This window comes from Amphiura filiformis, chromosome 11, assembly GCF_039555335.1.
Source record: "Amphiura filiformis chromosome 11, Afil_fr2py, whole genome shotgun sequence".
Taxonomy (NCBI): Eukaryota; Metazoa; Echinodermata; class Ophiuroidea; order Amphilepidida; family Amphiuridae; genus Amphiura; species Amphiura filiformis.
The window spans coordinates 63,543,676-63,562,037 of NC_092638.1; the positions used below are offsets into that span (position 1 = coordinate 63,543,676).

Consider the following 18,362-nt stretch of genomic DNA (forward strand, 5'->3'; position numbering starts at 1 on the left):
AATTCAATTTTGCCGCCCTTCCTCAACAGCCCGAAAAGGTTGACCCAAATTTTTTTCGGTGGTTTGAAAAAGTGAAGAGCAAAAAAAAAAGGGTTATAGGCACTAGCTAAAAAAAAATTACCCCTTTTCCGTGCTATTTGGTAATGGTTGCCAATTTTGGGTTGAGTTGGGGGCCGGGTTTCTTTCTGAGATGAGGACTTCTTGTTGGCGATTTCACAAGCCAAATATTAGAAATAGAAAATTATTTCGTAAATGATCAGGCAACACCAACAACAACAAAATAAATCTCATTTCAGCTTTTGACGTGCCGATGACAGAATGGCCACCAAAAATCATGAAATTTATTGATTTATCGAACCCGAATAATAAAGAGAAAATTGTCCTCGCTTGTAGCTTGTAAAGAGCAAGTAATTCACCGTATATGAAGTATCGTCAAACGGTAATTATCTGTATATTTTGCAGCGATAATGTGGGGCGAATTTCCCCGTTCATTTACACTGCCTGAGGACTGCAGCGATCGTGCGTATTTTTCTATGCAGGGCGAGCAGTGATACATGTTTCGGCTGGAGTTTAGCACTGCATTTGTGTGTATCTGTGGACTATCGACTACATTGTACATTGTAGTGTATGAGGAATACAGCAAGAGTGTACCAAAAACCGAAGAAGTGAAGGAATTCAACTGACGTGTTTGCGTTATAAGTGATAAGTAAGTTGCATGTTTCAATGATGTTTGTTCAATGTTTATGTTGTTTGAAATTGAATTGCTCAATTTACAAATAATTTTATAGTATATTTTTAGTTGTTGTGTAACTTGTGTTTGCCATGTTGCATGGTAGCTCCCGGTCCGGGCCTATCGGCATGACCACAGGTTTAACAAACAAACAAAGTATGTACACATGCCTATAACTATAAGTATACCAGTCTGGGCACGTCTCTCGGTGTGACATTAGTTCCAGTAACTGTAACTCGTCATACCTAGTTTGGATTTCTTAAACGTACAGTGCATCCCTATGTACCGCTGCAAAACTTCAAGTCCGTAGATATCATTATGTTTATGATAAAGACTGAAGTCTTGCTGGCAGGACTAGGTGTGACGTGCCCATCAAATACGAAAAGGGTAAATCGCGAAAAGTACAGATACCCAACGGTTCGAGGTAGTCGTTGTGACATCAATGCCGCCATCTTGTGGGTACGGACTAAGGAGTGCCTTGTTGCTAATCTCACTGTGTTGACGCTTGACTTCCGCATAATCGGGGGCGTAATGTCTAACGCATGACATGCAGAATGGCAGTACCCACAAGATGGCGGATTCTGCGGAAAAGGCTGACGGCCTCTATTGCTTGTATCACCGCCTGTCAATTCAAAGCTTAATTTGGTGGAAAGGATTATGTTTTAATAATCTAAAAGAAGAAAGATCAATTTATCGCAAATTTTGTGTTTTCCGTGCTGCTAAAGTTACGTGCATTATTTGTAGTGTGAGGGACGGACATTATGTTGCATTATTATGAAAATACTTCTCTAGTCCCCGGTTAGACTATGCCATAGTCGATTTTTGATAAATAAAAATGTTTAATCATGATGAAAGCATTCAGTTGAACTAGAAATTATACTGATATTTATTACATCAAAATACTAGTATAAAATGGTTATGAAAAAGTTTATATAAATTATATTTGTGACAGTATAAGTAAAGTATAGGCCCTACATGTACGTAGACTTATATTATTGAATGCAACATATCATAATGGCATAATTATAATGACACTTCAATACTGAACAATTCTAATTTTAGAATCTGCCCGTTTATTATCCGAAAAACCGACTATGGACTTTCAATTTTAAGCAGAACTTTACCCCCTATTTACCCCGAGACTTCGTTCTCTAAAACACACTGTCAATCATACTTGTTTATCAATAAAATCTAACCACAAGACTAAGCATGGTGGTACAATGTCTGGCGCTAGATGCGCACGTTCATCCGCCAGCACAAAAGCGCCGCATTCCAGAGTACTACCATTTTGTCCTTGTTTTGGAGTAAAAAAGAGGGTAAATTTTCATGATTTGTCCTTGAAATCGACTGTGAAAGGGGGTAATTTATACTTGTGGTAACGGTCCTATGCGTCCCTCCCTGCCAAGGAAGGAGTGACCCCACCGGGCTCTAGTCTTTGAAAGGGATTATATGCCACAGGAAATATCAATGAGATAAAGTAAAAACTTCTGTGTAATTTGAAATTACTATTTGAAATTCACTCTGACTGAGTAAGATATTTAGGCCATCATATGTCCATCCCTCACCAACAAGCTGTCCGTCCTTCACACATTACACAAGTATTTAGAGGGGTATAAAGGGGGTCCCAGAAAAAATGACCGGGCGAATGAATTTGAACGTAAGTCGAGAAATAGACATCACAATCCAAAAATCTAAACATCATCGTGTAGCCCATCTTATTTTGCATCTTATACGCCAATTTTACTGGAATCGGTTGACTGATTGCGAAGAAATGAGTAATTACATAACGCATACGTCAATTCACTTCATTCCAAGTTTGAGAGAAAGATCATTCACTACAATGCGCACTAGTGGTTATCTGTCAATGGGCTTCATATTTTGTTCTGTGAACTCCTTTTCGTTCTTTTTAAACAATCTGTTTTTTGCAAAACATTTTTGTTCAAATTTGAAAACCTACACGATATTGAAAGCTTGCATGTAAGATTAGATGATGCTCGGTATATCTTTTTGCGTTAATGTTGATGTAAATGTTGGATACATAACTATTGCAGAAAGAATTCCAGCTGGCTTAAAAAATTCTCACACACATTAATGTTTTTGGAATATTTCCAAGAAATTGTAATGCAAAGTTTAAATCTTTTAAAACTTCAACATTAATGTTGCATGCTATCAAAAATCACACACAAATCTGTAAGCACTTGATCATTGTCATTCCTGACTCAAATGTTCTTTGGAAAGTTAAAATATAACACATTTGCACAACTTAAAGAATTAAAGATGGAAAGCTTTCAATTGCAGAAATCCAAGTTTTCTCGGACAAACTGATATTCATCTTCAGTGAAAGCTTGAATAACATAACACCGCCGGATTATAGAATAGATAATGTGGACTAAATTTACATGTAATGAGATACACAAACTTTAGGAAGCGGGGAGCGAGTCATGAAAAAAGCACTTTTGACCGGGACTTTTGATCAAACTTGGAATGAACTGCATTAATGCGTGCATTATGTAATCGTTAATTTCTTCGCAACCGATCAACCGAATCAAATCAAATTTTCGTATGTGATGCACAATAAAATAAACTATGTGTTACATTTTAAATGTTTGGATTCTAGTGTATATTTCTCGACTTACGTTCAATTTAATTCCCACAGTAATTTTTTCTGGGACACCCTGTATATTGTATTACATTTACAATGAACTTTAATTAATTTGACAACTGTACTTCATTTAGATGTCAAGGATTGCATTAGTGGTGGATTTGGAGAAATCTTGAAAATTTGAAATTTTATAACATTCTGTCCGTCCCTCACAAAGAAAATGTCCATCCCTCACATAAACTTAGACCCACTTCATAGACCCCTTGAAAACAAAATGAGTCAAATTTCTTACTTTTTGAAGAGAGGGAACATTACACTTTCATGAAAAGCATATTGATTACACATGTTATGTATTTAAGTTTCAAAAGAAAAATTGAAGATGGTGGTGATTGCTTATTCTATTGATTTCCATCCCTCACACATGAAAATTTGTGTACAGTATAGTGAAATAATTGATGCGCATGTGGCAACATTTTCATGCTTGAAGTAACTATTGGTTGAAGAGTTATATTAACCTAACTTAAAGGAATATATTTTAACAAGGGTTAATTAAACACCTAATCTATTGATGTCCGTCCCTCATGTGATCACACTCTACCTAAAACATATATTAATTAACCGATCCTGCAGAATAACTTCATTTAGTTTAAGCAAGACTTCAGAGTTTATCATAAACATAATGACATCTATCAGTGTCTAATAACGTCCTGATGATAAATAAAGATACTGAGTTACAGTTACTGGAACTGACATAAATTGGCAATTTCATGGAATCCTGTTGCAAAGAAACGTCAGATACAGTTCATAAATCATAGGTGTGAAGCTGAATTTATACCACTCGACTGCTTTTGCAGAAAGTGAACGCACATGGCATCGGGGCGTGATGTGTGCAAAATTACCGACGGGCACCATAACCTGTTAAAATTAGTTGCATCATTGATTGGTGCACATTTCCTGCAATCGTAAACCAATTGATCAATGCATGTGATGGCTTTCTTCGGTAGTGTAGATACGTAATAGTCTGATTGGTCTAACCAACTACTTGGACAATTGCTAAGCCAGTCAGTGTGCTGACTGTGCTCGTATTACGACAGGTTCCCGATGATGATTCAGCGATCGAGCGTAAATTCAGTTTGACAACTCATAATGCACATCATGCAAACAGCTGCGAGGACAATACACTGACAGTACGACAATGAATATAATGTCCCCGAGTGGCCCGAGGATATCAGTACAGTACCCCCTCTTTTTCCATTTGCTCTGTCACCCAAAGACCCTTACAAGTTCAATTTGAACAGCAACTTTCATTTATCACTGATTTTGTTACTAATTTTGAAAAAACAAAGAAATTTGAAGGTCTTTTAGGCGCTGTTTTGAAGGTCTTTTAGGCGCTGTTTCGGTTCTCACCCAAAGATTCCATTTAAGAAAAAGATCATGTTCTCACCCAATGACCCCATATTTTGTACATTTTGCTCACACCGAATGCCAAAAATCATGCTCTCACCCAATGACCCCATATTTTGTACATTTTGCTCTCACCAAATGCTCCTTAGTGCAAAAGTGCCAGCCCTACACCTATATCCATTTCAAATTGAAGTGCCCCCAATGTATTACGCCCATAAACCAAGGCCTTTTTAACCTGGTTGTCAGTTTCCTTCAAATGCAAACATCTCACACACACACGTGTATATTCAATGATTTGATAAAAAACCTGATATTTTCACCTGGCAGTGATAAATGACGAAAATATACCCTAACGGATCCATGTCTAAGGCATATTAATTTTGTAAGCGCTCTTTAGCAAAGTCATAGTCCATTGAATTTACAACCATATGACAAAACAGGCGAAAATAGTAACTTTTTGCACAAGATTTGCAATTGAAAGAGAATGGGCCATTGCTCATTCTAATGACGCTAGCCCAGGGACGCTAGTATATGGACAATATAACTGTGCTTTTTCATTTAATGACATAAAATTTGAAAAATAAATATTGTAAGGATCACTTGAGGTTTTCACTTTTAAAACCTACATTTTGGTCAAAAGATGTGCTTGGACAGATAGATTTCAACAGATTTACCATATATTCGCCTTGCTATATAAAAACATTGAATTGTGTTATCTGTTGACCTACTGACGAAAAGTGTTTTTAGGGGGAAGTGTTAGCTTTCATTTGATATAAAAAAAATTCTGATTGGATGAAGGGAACACTTGAGGTTTCGACAAAAACCAATCACAGAGGACCAATTTCCAGCTAGAAGCTCCACAGCTCTTACATTGCTATGCACTCAACTGTGTAGTGTAATCAAAGACTGCTTGCTTGAGAGCTCTTGGATGAAAATGTGTGCTCAGGTGTATCGAGGTAGAAACTGTGCGTAGATTGTTTTTGTATAGAAAGCTTTCCATATGATTTTCCAGCAAAAAATAGGGACCCATGTCTAAGGATTTGTTTGCAAGAGAGCAACCCATTGGCATCCCATGAAGTTTTTGTATTAATAGATGTCCATTTTCTTTTTATCTACAACATTGTTATATATGCAAAAATGTCCATTTTGACTTGCAAATTATAGTACTATTCCAAATGGCATCTCCTTCATTACTTCAGCCCTTAATTAAGTCGAATGGTACCTGTTGATAAATACTTCATATTATAGGTGTATTGTTTTGTTTTGTCGTAACTTCAAAGGGCTGTGTAATGTGCTCATATAGACCCTCCCTCGGGTCCGTGGAGAACGACTGGTAATGTAGATTACATAGCATTAAAAATCAACCCAATACACGGACCCTCCCAGTCTGTAGGCAATTTGACTTCCAGCTCCCACAAACTGCTGGAAGTTCACTTTTACGGATTTGGAGTCACGCAATCTTTCTATATACCACGTCCATGTTTTCACTACATTAACGTTTGTGTAGCGACTAAACAACGATATTGTATCCGACCAATCAACGCAGCTTGGCAGCGGGATATTTGAAAAGGCTTCCTAGCTAAATAATGTGCAAACATTTGCAAACCGCACGCGATAATGTACGCAATATGGACAATAGGCCTAAGTCCGAGTCAGTGGTTGCCTTTTTTATTATTGCGCGTACCATGGGTCTATCAGACGCGGGCCACTTGAGCTCAATGCCTCTCAGTTGTTGACAAGTGTCCCATCCGATCTTGCGTCACATCCCGGCATAGCTTTGTGCTACCATATTTGAATTGAAACTGGGGCGGGGCTTTCGTAATTGACATCGGAATCACCGTGCCGTTGAGCGAATATTTGGAAGTGAGATCTCTAACAGATTGGACCAGTCTCGGAATCAGCGCTCAATGGACTTTCGCGTTCACTTATAATACTGAGTATATTTCTATATTGCTGCATGGTTGACTGTGGTGGGGGTAATTAGTGGCGTCGATTTGTGGATGAAGAGGAATGGGTTTTGGCATTGAAGAAAATAAGGGGGGGAGTTGGCATTTTTTTCATAGGGCATTACGTAATTATTTATTGTTACATTATCCAGAGATGGAACCGAACCGAGACTGGTGGCCAGTCTAGTGCTCATAATGCTGCTCATATGCACAGACCATGAAGGTACTGCCCAGGTATGGCTATCTCCCTGCATAGAAACATGTATAGTCTGTACTGTACATAAAGGGTAATATTCACAGGGCATACAAAAAAGGACATGGGCATTGGAACTCCATATTTCTCAGAAAATCTTCAGAAGGCAGATAATGAATTGGCAGTTGGAACGATTTGTAAAATGCAATTAATTCATACTGTACTATGTAGTTATCACAGAAATTGATGTATTTGTGGGGTTTAATACATCAATTGTACATCCAAAGCTATTTTGATAGCGAGAACAGCAGAAAGCACTCCTAGTTGGGCAAAAAAAAATTGTTTGTTTGCTCACAACAAGCGACCGACCCAAAAAACATGAAAACCTTTGCAAACTCATAAAATTGTGTAGTAAAGTGTAGTAATAATTTCTTAGTGTATATTTTGAGTGTTTTGAAGCTACATTAGGTGTACAATAGCTTTAAGGGGGTACTACACCCCTGTCCAAATTTGTGCCTATTTTTGCATTTTTCTTAAAAATGATAGTGCATTGGGGACAAGTAAGATATGTATATTATAGGGGCAAGGACTACAACTAGTGCATTGGGGACAAGTAAGATATGTATATTATAGGGGCAAGGACTACAACTACTTCACTGTAAATTTTATTTCAGCACAGACAACAGTTGTGGGGTTACAGTCAAAAATGAGGGAAACCCAATATTTGATCAATAACTACTTGCCTTGAGTTGCTGAATTTTCAGTGCAGTAGTTGTAGTCCTTGCCCCTATACATATCTTAATTGTCACCAATGTGCTATAATTTTTGAGAAAAATGCAAAAATAGGCATAAAATTACACTGTAAGATGTAGTTTCACTTTCCATCCAAATGGAGGAAGAGCATTTGTGAAATAAAAAGATTGACCTATTGACCCTCCAAATTTTAATATCTTGAAGGCAAACAAACACATTTTTTGCCTTTTGAACAGTTCTAACTGACCAAATATTTCCTGATATTTGCTCAAATTTGCTTGCTAGTTCCCAGAAAGGCAGAGTTATATTTGTAGCATGCATCTTTATTTGTAACTTTCAAATTCAACATGCTTTCCACCTGTACATAGACGGACCTCCACAGGCTCATCAATTTCATATATCGTATTCAATTTTATGCATTAAGCACCTTAATTATAAAGTATCCATTACATGTTGGGCTTAATGTGCATTAACATTGCCACAAAATCAGTAAGTACTGTTATATGAAAGTGTGTGGGCGTTATTAGAGGTATGCGGTTTATACTAAAATGTTCAAACGCACAATTCAGGGAAGGTAGTATTTATATTATGACATGGGTATATACCTGTACCTCGTCAATGCACTGCAGTTAATGCTCACATAGATTTAGAGTACTTCAGACACAAGCGAATGCGTGGGCGTTTATCTAGCATGGGCAAGGTACATTATTCTGTGGTATAGTAGTAGTAGGTTCAGCTTCAAAGAAAAGCTAGTAGGTTCCCTGTTTGTGGGAGGAAAAAGGGTTGCCACAGAGTGCCTTTTCTGCCCAATTGGGCTACTTTTATATCCCCTGCTGGGCCGTAGAAAAAGTTACCTTACTTTATTAAAAAAGGGCTACTGACTTTTGACAGTTTCAAAAGTTGATGGAATTATTCTGAATGTAATTTCCTTTCTACTGATTTTCGAGTCACCGCACTGCTGAATGACCCTTTTCAAGTATTTCACAACCACTGATCGATCATAAAGTATTGCAGGGGCGAACCCACAATTTGTGGCACAAACCAGCTATCCCCAGGGGTCGGAGTACACCCTGGGCTGAGTGTCTGAAATGTGCCCAAATTAGGTTGATTTTGCATATGATTAAAGCTACACCAGCCTTGGGCACATGATTGTATTGAAAGTGTACTCAATGAAGTGATCCTCCACCCAAATTAGGTTATTTCTTACTAAATTCAGATCTAAAAGTACCCAAATATTATGATTTTGGGTGTCTTTTCTTTCAAAACTGGAAAATGGGCTACTTGAGTATCGCCCGGCCGCATGGGTGGCACTTTGGCGTGGTGCTTGCCACACCGTTGATCTGAAAAAACTTCTGGCAACCCTAGGGAGGACTAGGATATTGTGGGTGCATCTTTGAATATAAAGTAAATGCATTGATTGTCACTTGAACTGATACAGCTGCTGGAGTGTGTGGGTGTAGATGATCAGATATCACCAAGTTACATGTAAGTAGGAAAAGTTCCAGACAGGATGACATCAGTGCAAATGGCATGCATCTTTTATTAATCTCTAAGATCTTGAGGGCTGGGGTAATCTTGCAATTTAGTCGTGTACAGTGCCATGTACGGTGCCATGTACCCATGCATGCTCATGTAAAAGATGTAGGAGTAGATAGTGCATTGTAGACTATTTACCAGGTGCCTTTCGCTCTTGTTGCCTATTTTAGCAAGTGTACAACCTGGTTAATCTCTAAGATCTTGAGGGCTGGGGTAATCTTGCAATTTAGTCGTGTACAGTGCCATGTACTGTGCCATGTACCCATGCATGCTCATGTAAAAGATGTAGGAGTAGATGGTGCATTGTAGACTATTTGGTGCCTTTCACTCTTGTTGCCTATTTTCGCAAGTGTACAACCTGGTTAATCTATAAGATCTTGAGGGCTGGGGTAATCTTGCAATTTAGTTGTGTACAGTGCCATGTATGGTGCAATGTACCCATGCATGCTCATGTAAAAGATGTAGGAGTAGACTACTTACCCGCTGTCTTTCGCACCCGTTGCCTATTTCAGCAAGTGTACAACCTGGTTGGTGTAAACATGAAAGTAGGCTTCTGATTGGCTAATTGAATCGCGTCATGAAATATTGGTACCTCATTTACTGAACAAGTTGTGTAGCATCACATGATCAAGGTGTGAATTGGTTCTTTTTATGCGCTAATCAGGACAAACGCGTCTGCCAGTCATTTCGTTTTCAGCCATTTTCTAGATATGCACAGCTGCCTAGAGTGGATAGTGTACAGCTATCTACAGTAGATAGCTAGCCTTCTATTCTTAAAATAATACTACTATCTGCAGTGTTCAGCTATATACAGTAGTTGAAGTTACATGCAGTGTTTGAAATAAGGTGGCAAGCTCTGGCCAAAAGGCCATAAAAATCACTGTGGGCCTGCTGATACACTATCCTGCTGGCTCACAGAGCTTGTGGAATGTTCTAACCAAAGTCATCAAGACACACAGAGCCTGTGGAATGTTGTTACTAAAGTCATCAAGACCTACTCAGTGCTGATTTCAACATCAATCAATCCATCCATGATATTGGGCAGTCTTACGTCGCAATTGATTTGCGGATGTCGTGCATTGCCGATATATCGATAAATTTTTACTGCAACTCATCGCAACTCGTCGCATTTCAAAGTTCAAATATATTTAACTTTATTGCGATACCACAATGCAGTATTTTGCAGTACGTTGCTGTGTGGCAAAACTGCAAAACAATTGCGGCGTAGTATGAACGGCCCTTTACAGTTTGTCCACAAAGTGACAACGCGCGCGTTAACAGTGCTGCGTCTCTACTGCAGGTATGCATGCCTTCAAAGTCGGCACAATGTGTGCGTCCGCGTTGTTACTTTGTACTTCAGAGTAGACTGACTGCAGAGAGTGTCACAAAATGTGGACCAGTGTAACATTACAATTTTAAAACCGTTAAACATGTGTTTGTTAATTTTGCAATTTAGTTTGGCCCACACAAGTTGACAAAGCTGAGATAGCCCTAAACTGTGTCTGTCTATAGGTGTAAACTATCTACTGAAGATAGCTGCAAGCCTGCAAACTATCTACTGAAGATAGCTGTGAACTATCTACTGTAAACTATCTGCACACTGTCTACTAAATATAGCTGCACATTATCTACTGAAGATAGCCGCACACTATCTACTGAAGATAGCTGCACACTATCTACTGAAGATAGCTGCACACTATCTACTGAAGATAGCTGCACACTATCTACTGAAGATAGCTGCACATTATCTACTGAAGATAGCTGCACACTATCTACTGAAGATAGCTGCACACTGTCTACTGAAGATAGCTGCACACTATCTACTGAAGATAGCTGCACACTATCTACTGAAGATAGCTGCACACTATCTACTGAAGATAGCTGCACACTGTCTACTGAAGATAGATGCACACTGTCTACTGAAGATAGCTGCACACTGTCTACTGAAGATAGCTGCACACTGTCTACTGAAGATAGATGCACATTATCTACTGAAGATAGATGCACACTGTCTACTGAAGATAGCTAGCTGCACACTGTCTACTGAAGATAGCTGCACACTGTCTACTGAAGATAGATGCACATTATCTACTGAAGATAGATGCACACTGTCCACTGAAGATAGCTGCACACTGTCTACTGAAGATAACTGTACACTATCTACTGAAGATAGCTGCACACTATCTACTGAAGATAGATGCACACTATCTACTGAAGATAGCTGCACACTGTCTACTGAAGATATCTGCACACTGTCTACTGAAGATAGATGCACATTATCTACTGAAGATAGCTGCACACTGTCTACTGAAGATAGCTGCACACTGTCTACTGAAGATAACTACATTATCTGCTGTAGATGATGTAAACTATCTGCTGTAGATGATGTTAACTATCTGCTGTAGATAGCTGCACACTATCTACTGAAGATAGCTGCAAAACTATCTACTGAAGATAGCTGCACACTGTCTACTGAAGATAGCTGCATACTATCTGCTGTAGGTGATGTAAACTATATGCTGTAGATGCTGTAAACTATCTGCTATAGATGATGTATACTTTCTACTGTAGATGCTGTAAACTATCTGCTGTAGATGCTGTATACTATCTACTGTAGATAGCTCTAAATTGTCTGTACAGCTGTAAACTATCCACTGAAGAAAGGTGCAAAGTGCATACTATCTGATGTAGACAGCTGCACTATAAGCTGTACACTATATGCTGTTTATAAAAAAAAAAGCTGTATATACACATGTAGATGCAAACTGTCTACTGAATATAGCTGCACACTATCTGCTGTAGATAGCTGCAGTCGATCTACACACTATTTGAAATGTCCCCTCAAATAAGTGGGTGTCCATCGCATTTGTCACGATGCACAAATTATGATCAGTAGCTAAAGCAAAAAAAAGGTTAAGGCTCGGCCAGTCTGCTTGTCTTTTTACCGACTGAGTTACAAAGATAACTTTTCACAGTTTGCATTAAACTAGACATTTCTGAGAAGAACATGACAAGAATCAAACAAAATATGAATATTGAGGATTAATTTTACAGCTCAGATCTTTTTGTTGTTGAACAATTTTAATTGTAAAAGGTGTGAGGAGGAACAGCTGGTTTTGTTAGAAGTGTCAGTTTAGTGAGTTATAGTAAACAAGGAGGATCATTTTTGGTGGCTATACTTTATAGGAGAGGAAACCAGACGGCAATATATATTTTACCATGTCTTGAATTGAATTGCTGCATCTCAAATGCAAGGTTATTTTGACAAATGTACACTCCCTTGGGTAATGTTGACACAGAGAAGATGTCTAACACTTCCCATAATGCATTTCTCCAATTTTAAGTTTTACTTAATTTTAACTCTGTAATGATATGCTATCACATGGGTCGATATTGACAGAAAGTACAATGAACAGAGCGCATCTAGATCTTGCAGAATATGATTATTTCTTGACTGTTGACCCATGTTTAGCCAGTCTATTCTCAACATGAAAACAAAGGCAATCTGTACAAAGAAATAGTAGTGTCATTTGATGTAGTGAGGTGATGCGTCATGTTGCAAAGAATTCTGGGAAGGGTAAGATACCTTCTCTGATGTTGACCTTCTTATGACAGTCTTCATGCAGATACAACTCTTTGCATCCACTCACAAATTGCATCCCATAGGCAAAAAAAAAAAGATTCTTTGCAATAATGAGAACAGCTTTCTAATTCATACAATAATATCATGGATTAGTGGAAAAATGGTCTCATCTACAATAGCCGCCAGGCGTCATATTGTCAATAAGTGTGCAATAAAGAATACAAAAATGGTCAAATGTCTATAGGGCAGCTATTGCAGGTGGGGCTTTCACTATGGACCACAATAGCCTCATCCCAATGGCATAGTCCAATAACCTCAATTACATAATCATAATGCAAAATTTGACCTCAAGTTGCAGAGTATGAGTTTTTGTACCCAAATTTTCAAAGGTCATTCAATGAATGTACAAATGTATTGGGGTTTAAGAACTGTGCCCCTGATAGAGGAGCATGTTGTGGATCCTAGTTTCTTGGCACTAAATCCTTAGTATATCTATGACAAAGCGGATTCCTCACTCACTCACTCCGCATTCCCTTGTAGTTTTGACATGACGTCAAGCTATTGTCAGATTTGACGGTGACGTCCATATCAGAGCGAGTATCAGTGACAGTTTCTAGGTATTGCATGGCATGCTATAAGCCCATGAGAACAAGTGGGTGTACAGGCATGTCACAATGACATGTTTTATCCCATTAGTTTGGCAGGCATTTTGACTTGAGTGATATGGCTTTTTCTTTTAGGAAGTATTGTCTTGGGTATAAACTATAACATTTACAATATTGATATTATGTAGAGCATAAAGGTATTGTTTTTAGCTGCTGTTGTGCATCTATCGTCTCGTACAATACGGGTGACGTCATTATTTGAAGGAAAACAATGAGATGAAGCTGAGTTGTTTTAAGCCAATTATTCTCATTCTTTTTAACAATTCAAATAAGAATATCACAAGTATACCAAATTTTAATCAAATTAAATCCTACATTTTACAAGGAATTACTTAAAAAGCTTGGAATCGATCAGTCTCATTGTTGCTATGCGCATCCAATTGGTTAAAATAACGAGTACGAGTATGGCGTCAATGCACACAACAGGCCTTGAATTTTATTTTTGGGGGCACCCTGACAGTGGCGGCGCAAATTCCCCCAGTCAGAACTCTTGCCCCCTGTTGCCCCCCCCAAAACCAAAATTACAAAATGTTCCACTTTTTTGTGGTAATTTTGCACAAAATTTGTTGATTTTGCCCCCCTGAAATTCACTTTTCCCCCTAATGCCCCGAAAAAAATTCCTGGCGCCGCCACTGCCCGGCGCCACTGCACCTGAAAAAGGGCAGGCAATGGGCCTTGGTGGTCTCCCTAAAATTCGAGTCCTGGCACATGCGCTGAACCGTATTATATATCGTGTCATATCACATGGGCAAGAACCAATAAGATTGCAGGAATGTTCTCAAGTGTTAAAAGAATACATTATATTCCAACATTGCAGTTCCTTCCTTGTACATGCTGCACAAAAATGGTTGATACTGGTACTATTAGTTTTTTCAGTGATTATAGACAAGCTAGCCAAATTCAATGAAGCATGAAGTGTAATAAATAAATCAAATAAATATGATGGATCAAATATATAGATTTAAAAACTGGTATAAAAAAGATAGTAAAACTATATTTTGGTGGTCTCTGGTCTCTTTTTTGGGAAAACACAACTAAACAACTTTTATTGAGTGAATCACCCATCTATCAATGGACAAGCAAACAATAGATGATACAGCAATGCCGCCAAATAGTGCAAAATTATTATGCAAAAAAATGCAGCCAAATAGTACAAAATTATTATGCAAAAAAACCCAAAACAAAACAAAAACAAAAAAACACAGCTACAGATATGACAACTTGAACCAAAAATGGTCTCATTTCCAGTGGCATAGTTCATCAATCCATACTCAACACAAGGGTGTAAACCCATAGATACATTGGGGTTGAAGGAATTTTGCCATGACAGATGAGCATGTTTGAGATGCTATCACTTGCATTAATGGAATGTGCTGGCACTTGTCTCAATGAGCCCCATTGCAGTTTATTGCAAACAAAAATGCACATATGAAGTACTACCTGTGGTACTCTGGTACTGTATTAATGTCTTCATTGCATTGAGTACAGGATGTTGCATACATCATGCTAGATGTTATGTGAGCAAGCGAAAACTTATTATTTGTCAGGAAAATTGATTTTGTTATGCTGGTTTTCTGTTGTATACAGGGTGTCTTTGACGTCAAATTTGTACCGGAGATAGTGTATGTTCCTCCTTAGCTTACTTTTAAGGTTAGCAACTATTTTAAACTGTTGTGATTTGTTAGTTCACAGCATCTTGCGAATGGTAGTGACATAAAATTGTCAAAATCTAGTACAAAGTTGAAGGAACTTTGCCATGACAGATGAGCATGTTTGAGATGCTATCGCTTGCATTAATGTAGGGCTGCTAAGAATACGCAATTGCGTTATTTGCGCCGCAATTTGCGTATTTTGGCTCCAATTGCGTTTTTGACATTTTGAAAAAATCTAAAAATATTTTTTTTTTTTTTTTTTTTTTTTTGCGATTTTTAATTTTTTTCTGGGATTTGGAGGGTCCCTGGACATAACATCAAGTGCTACCATCATTTAAAAAAAAAAAAAAATGGAAAAAAGATACAAAAAAATTACAAGTTTGTATCCGAATGGGACCAATTTGTATCTTGTGTTCACTTCAAAATCTATCTAAGATATAGACTTGTGTACAAAACCAATGCATTTTTATATCTTCAATAGACTATGCAGTGAACACAAGTTACAAATTGGTCCCATTTGGATACAAACTTGTAATTTTTTTGTATCTTTTTTCCAATTTTTTAAAAATCAACCACAAATGATTGCCATTTCTAGGTCAAGGGACTCTCTAAATCCGCAAAATATTTTTTTTAAAGCGCAATTTTTTTGGTTTTTTTTCATTTTTTTATTTTCTTAATTTTTATTTTTTTAATTTTTTTCAAATTTTTTTTAATGATGGTAGCACTTGATGTTAGGCCCAAAAAAAAAAAAAATTAAAAATAAAAAAAAAAAAAAAAAAAAAATTTTTTATTTTTTTTTTTTTTTTAGATTTTATGCGTTTTTGGCGGAAATCGCGTTTTTTGGAAAATCGGAGTGCGTTTTTTGGCCTCCAAAATCGCGTATTCTTAGCAGGCCTACATTAATGGAATGTGTTGGCACTTGTCTCAATGAGCCCCATTGCAGTTTATTGCAAACAAAAATGCACATTTGAAGTACTACCTGTGGTACTCTGGTACTGTATTAATGTCTTCATTGCATTTAGTACAGGATGTTACATACATCATGTTAGATGTTATGTGAGCAAGCGAAAACTTATTATTTGTCAGGAAAATTGATTTTGTTATGATGGTTTGGTTTTCTGTTGTATACAGGGTGTCTCTGATGTCAAATTTGTACCGGAGATAGTGTATGTTCCTCCTTAGCTTACTTTTAAGGTTAGCAACTATTTTAAACTGTTGTGATTTGGTAGGTCACAGCATCTTGCGAATAAGTGAGCTTTGGCAAAAATTGCATTGATCATTTCATAGCGAGTTTGTAGAAGAATTAAAATATCACAGACAAGACAGATATACTGTTGTAGGTCCTGTGGTTCTTGAGTTATGTTGTAAAGAGGGCTGAAACAACAACATTTTTGTATACATAACTCATTAACAACAATAAGCAAGTTTTCAAAGTATGATTTGTAGAATGAACCTTTGCAAAACATCAAAGTGTTATTTTTCAATAATATATTGATTTAGACAATGAAAATCGATGTTTTGGCTGCTTCGACCAACAATACTGCATGTACCCTTAATACAAGGATAAATATCCAAACTGAAACTCAGAATGGGGTTTTTCCAATAGTATTCTTTTTAAATCATTTACTCTTTACTCTGTTTGCGAGTGATTTTACCCCGCAACATAAGTCTTGGATGTGTGTGTACCAAATAATCACCCATGGACAAAATCTGTCTCATGAAATTTTGGGAAATCCCTGTATTTTGTTATTAAGTTGTTGTTGTTGTTTGTTATTAAGTAGTTGTTATTGTTGTTTGTTTACCTTTTTAAGAATGATTTAAAAAGGAGAGTACTGGTAAAACCCCATACTTTGTGTTTCTAAGTTTCGATTTGGGTATTGATTTATCTTTGCAAGTAAGCAAAGGAACCCAAACTGGTACCAGTCTTTCAGAGACACCCTGTATAAAACAGAAAACCATCATATCAAATCAAATTTGCAGACCAATAATAAGTTTTTGCTTGATCACATAACAAATAAACATGATGTATGCAATCATCAAGAAATTCCCCAATATTTGTCTTAACTCTCTTCACGCGGGTGTCGACTGCAGACGACAAGTTTCAAAATTTTTTTAAAAATTCAGAAATGTCAGAAATGTAAATTTTCATGACCATATTTGGAATCAGCATGAAAAATGTATTAAAATGAGTACAAACAAGCCTTGTATTGGTTCAGTAGTTCTAAAGATAGCTTTTGATTTTTTGAGAAAATATTTCAACATTTCAACATTTGAACTTTTTCCGTTGAAGCGCATGGCTAGCACGCAGAGCATTAACCATTGGTTACTTTGGGACATGAAATTCTCAAAATCTTCCAAATTCACTTACATTTGGTGGGAATGTGTGTGGGAATCCTGACGTCATATGTAGCTGATCATGAGCCTCATCTGTGTGGGAATTAGACACATTTAAAGCCATAATGTACAATCTTTTAGAATAATATAGGTCACACATGTTCTGAACATGAAAAGTATGGTTCTTAGAGTATGTACATATTGCCAGATAGCTATCAAATTAGCAAGACACAGCAGTTTACATGATCAAATTCATTGTGATGGTTTTGAACAACATCCTGTGTGTATCCGATATGTTTCCAACCAAGGTTATTTATTACTGCGTGGAGATAAAAGCCATGATATAGCAGAAATCTACTGGTACCATGATACATCACAGTTTAAAAAGCAATTTTGATATCGTAGTCAATTCTATGAACATGTATGTATACATGTATGTATGAAAATTTTCCTCAAATTATATGCTCAATGGACAGTGACTAACAAATTAAGTGTTCATCATTATATTGTAACAGGTTTTAATATCATATTGAAAGGGATATATACGAAATGTATACCATTTTTCACCCTGATGTGGCAGTGACATCAACGCATTGAGGCAGCTGTACGCGCTGGCTTGTATGTGGCATCTTAAAATGCATGCATGTGTACGCCAGCACTTTGAGCAAATGCAAGCGATTTGAACCTGCGCCGAATGAAAGAGACACTGACTTTGTTTTAACAAACAGTAAGTTTTGAAATTAATCGTAAATTAGTGTTTTATCAATATTTTCTTTATTTTTACTTACAGATATGGACAGGTAAAACAAAAACTGAATAAGGTTGAGGTCTATTACCAACCAACCAATCAATCAACCAGAAGACAACCATCCAGTGGTCGTCATGTTGATTAAGGAGTACCGCATCCCTCTACCACTGAGTGTGGAAGAATACAGGATTGCACAGCTCTATATGATACAGGTAA

General features: G+C 37.3%; 1 protein-coding gene across 1 annotated transcript in view; it reads left to right on the forward strand.

Annotated features, from left to right (window-relative positions):
• Positions 1-310: 310 nt before the first annotated feature.
• The window catches only part of LOC140165131 (membrane-associated phosphatidylinositol transfer protein 2-like), a 104,614-nt gene continuing 86,562 nt past the window's right edge, over positions 311-18,362 (forward strand). Inside the window, exons 1-2 of the mRNA XM_072188566.1 lie at positions 311-706; positions 18,189-18,358. Coding sequence (XP_072044667.1) covers positions 18,281-18,358 — 78 coding nt within the window. The 5' untranslated portion in view covers positions 311-706; positions 18,189-18,280. The remainder of the gene's footprint in view (positions 707-18,188; positions 18,359-18,362) is intronic.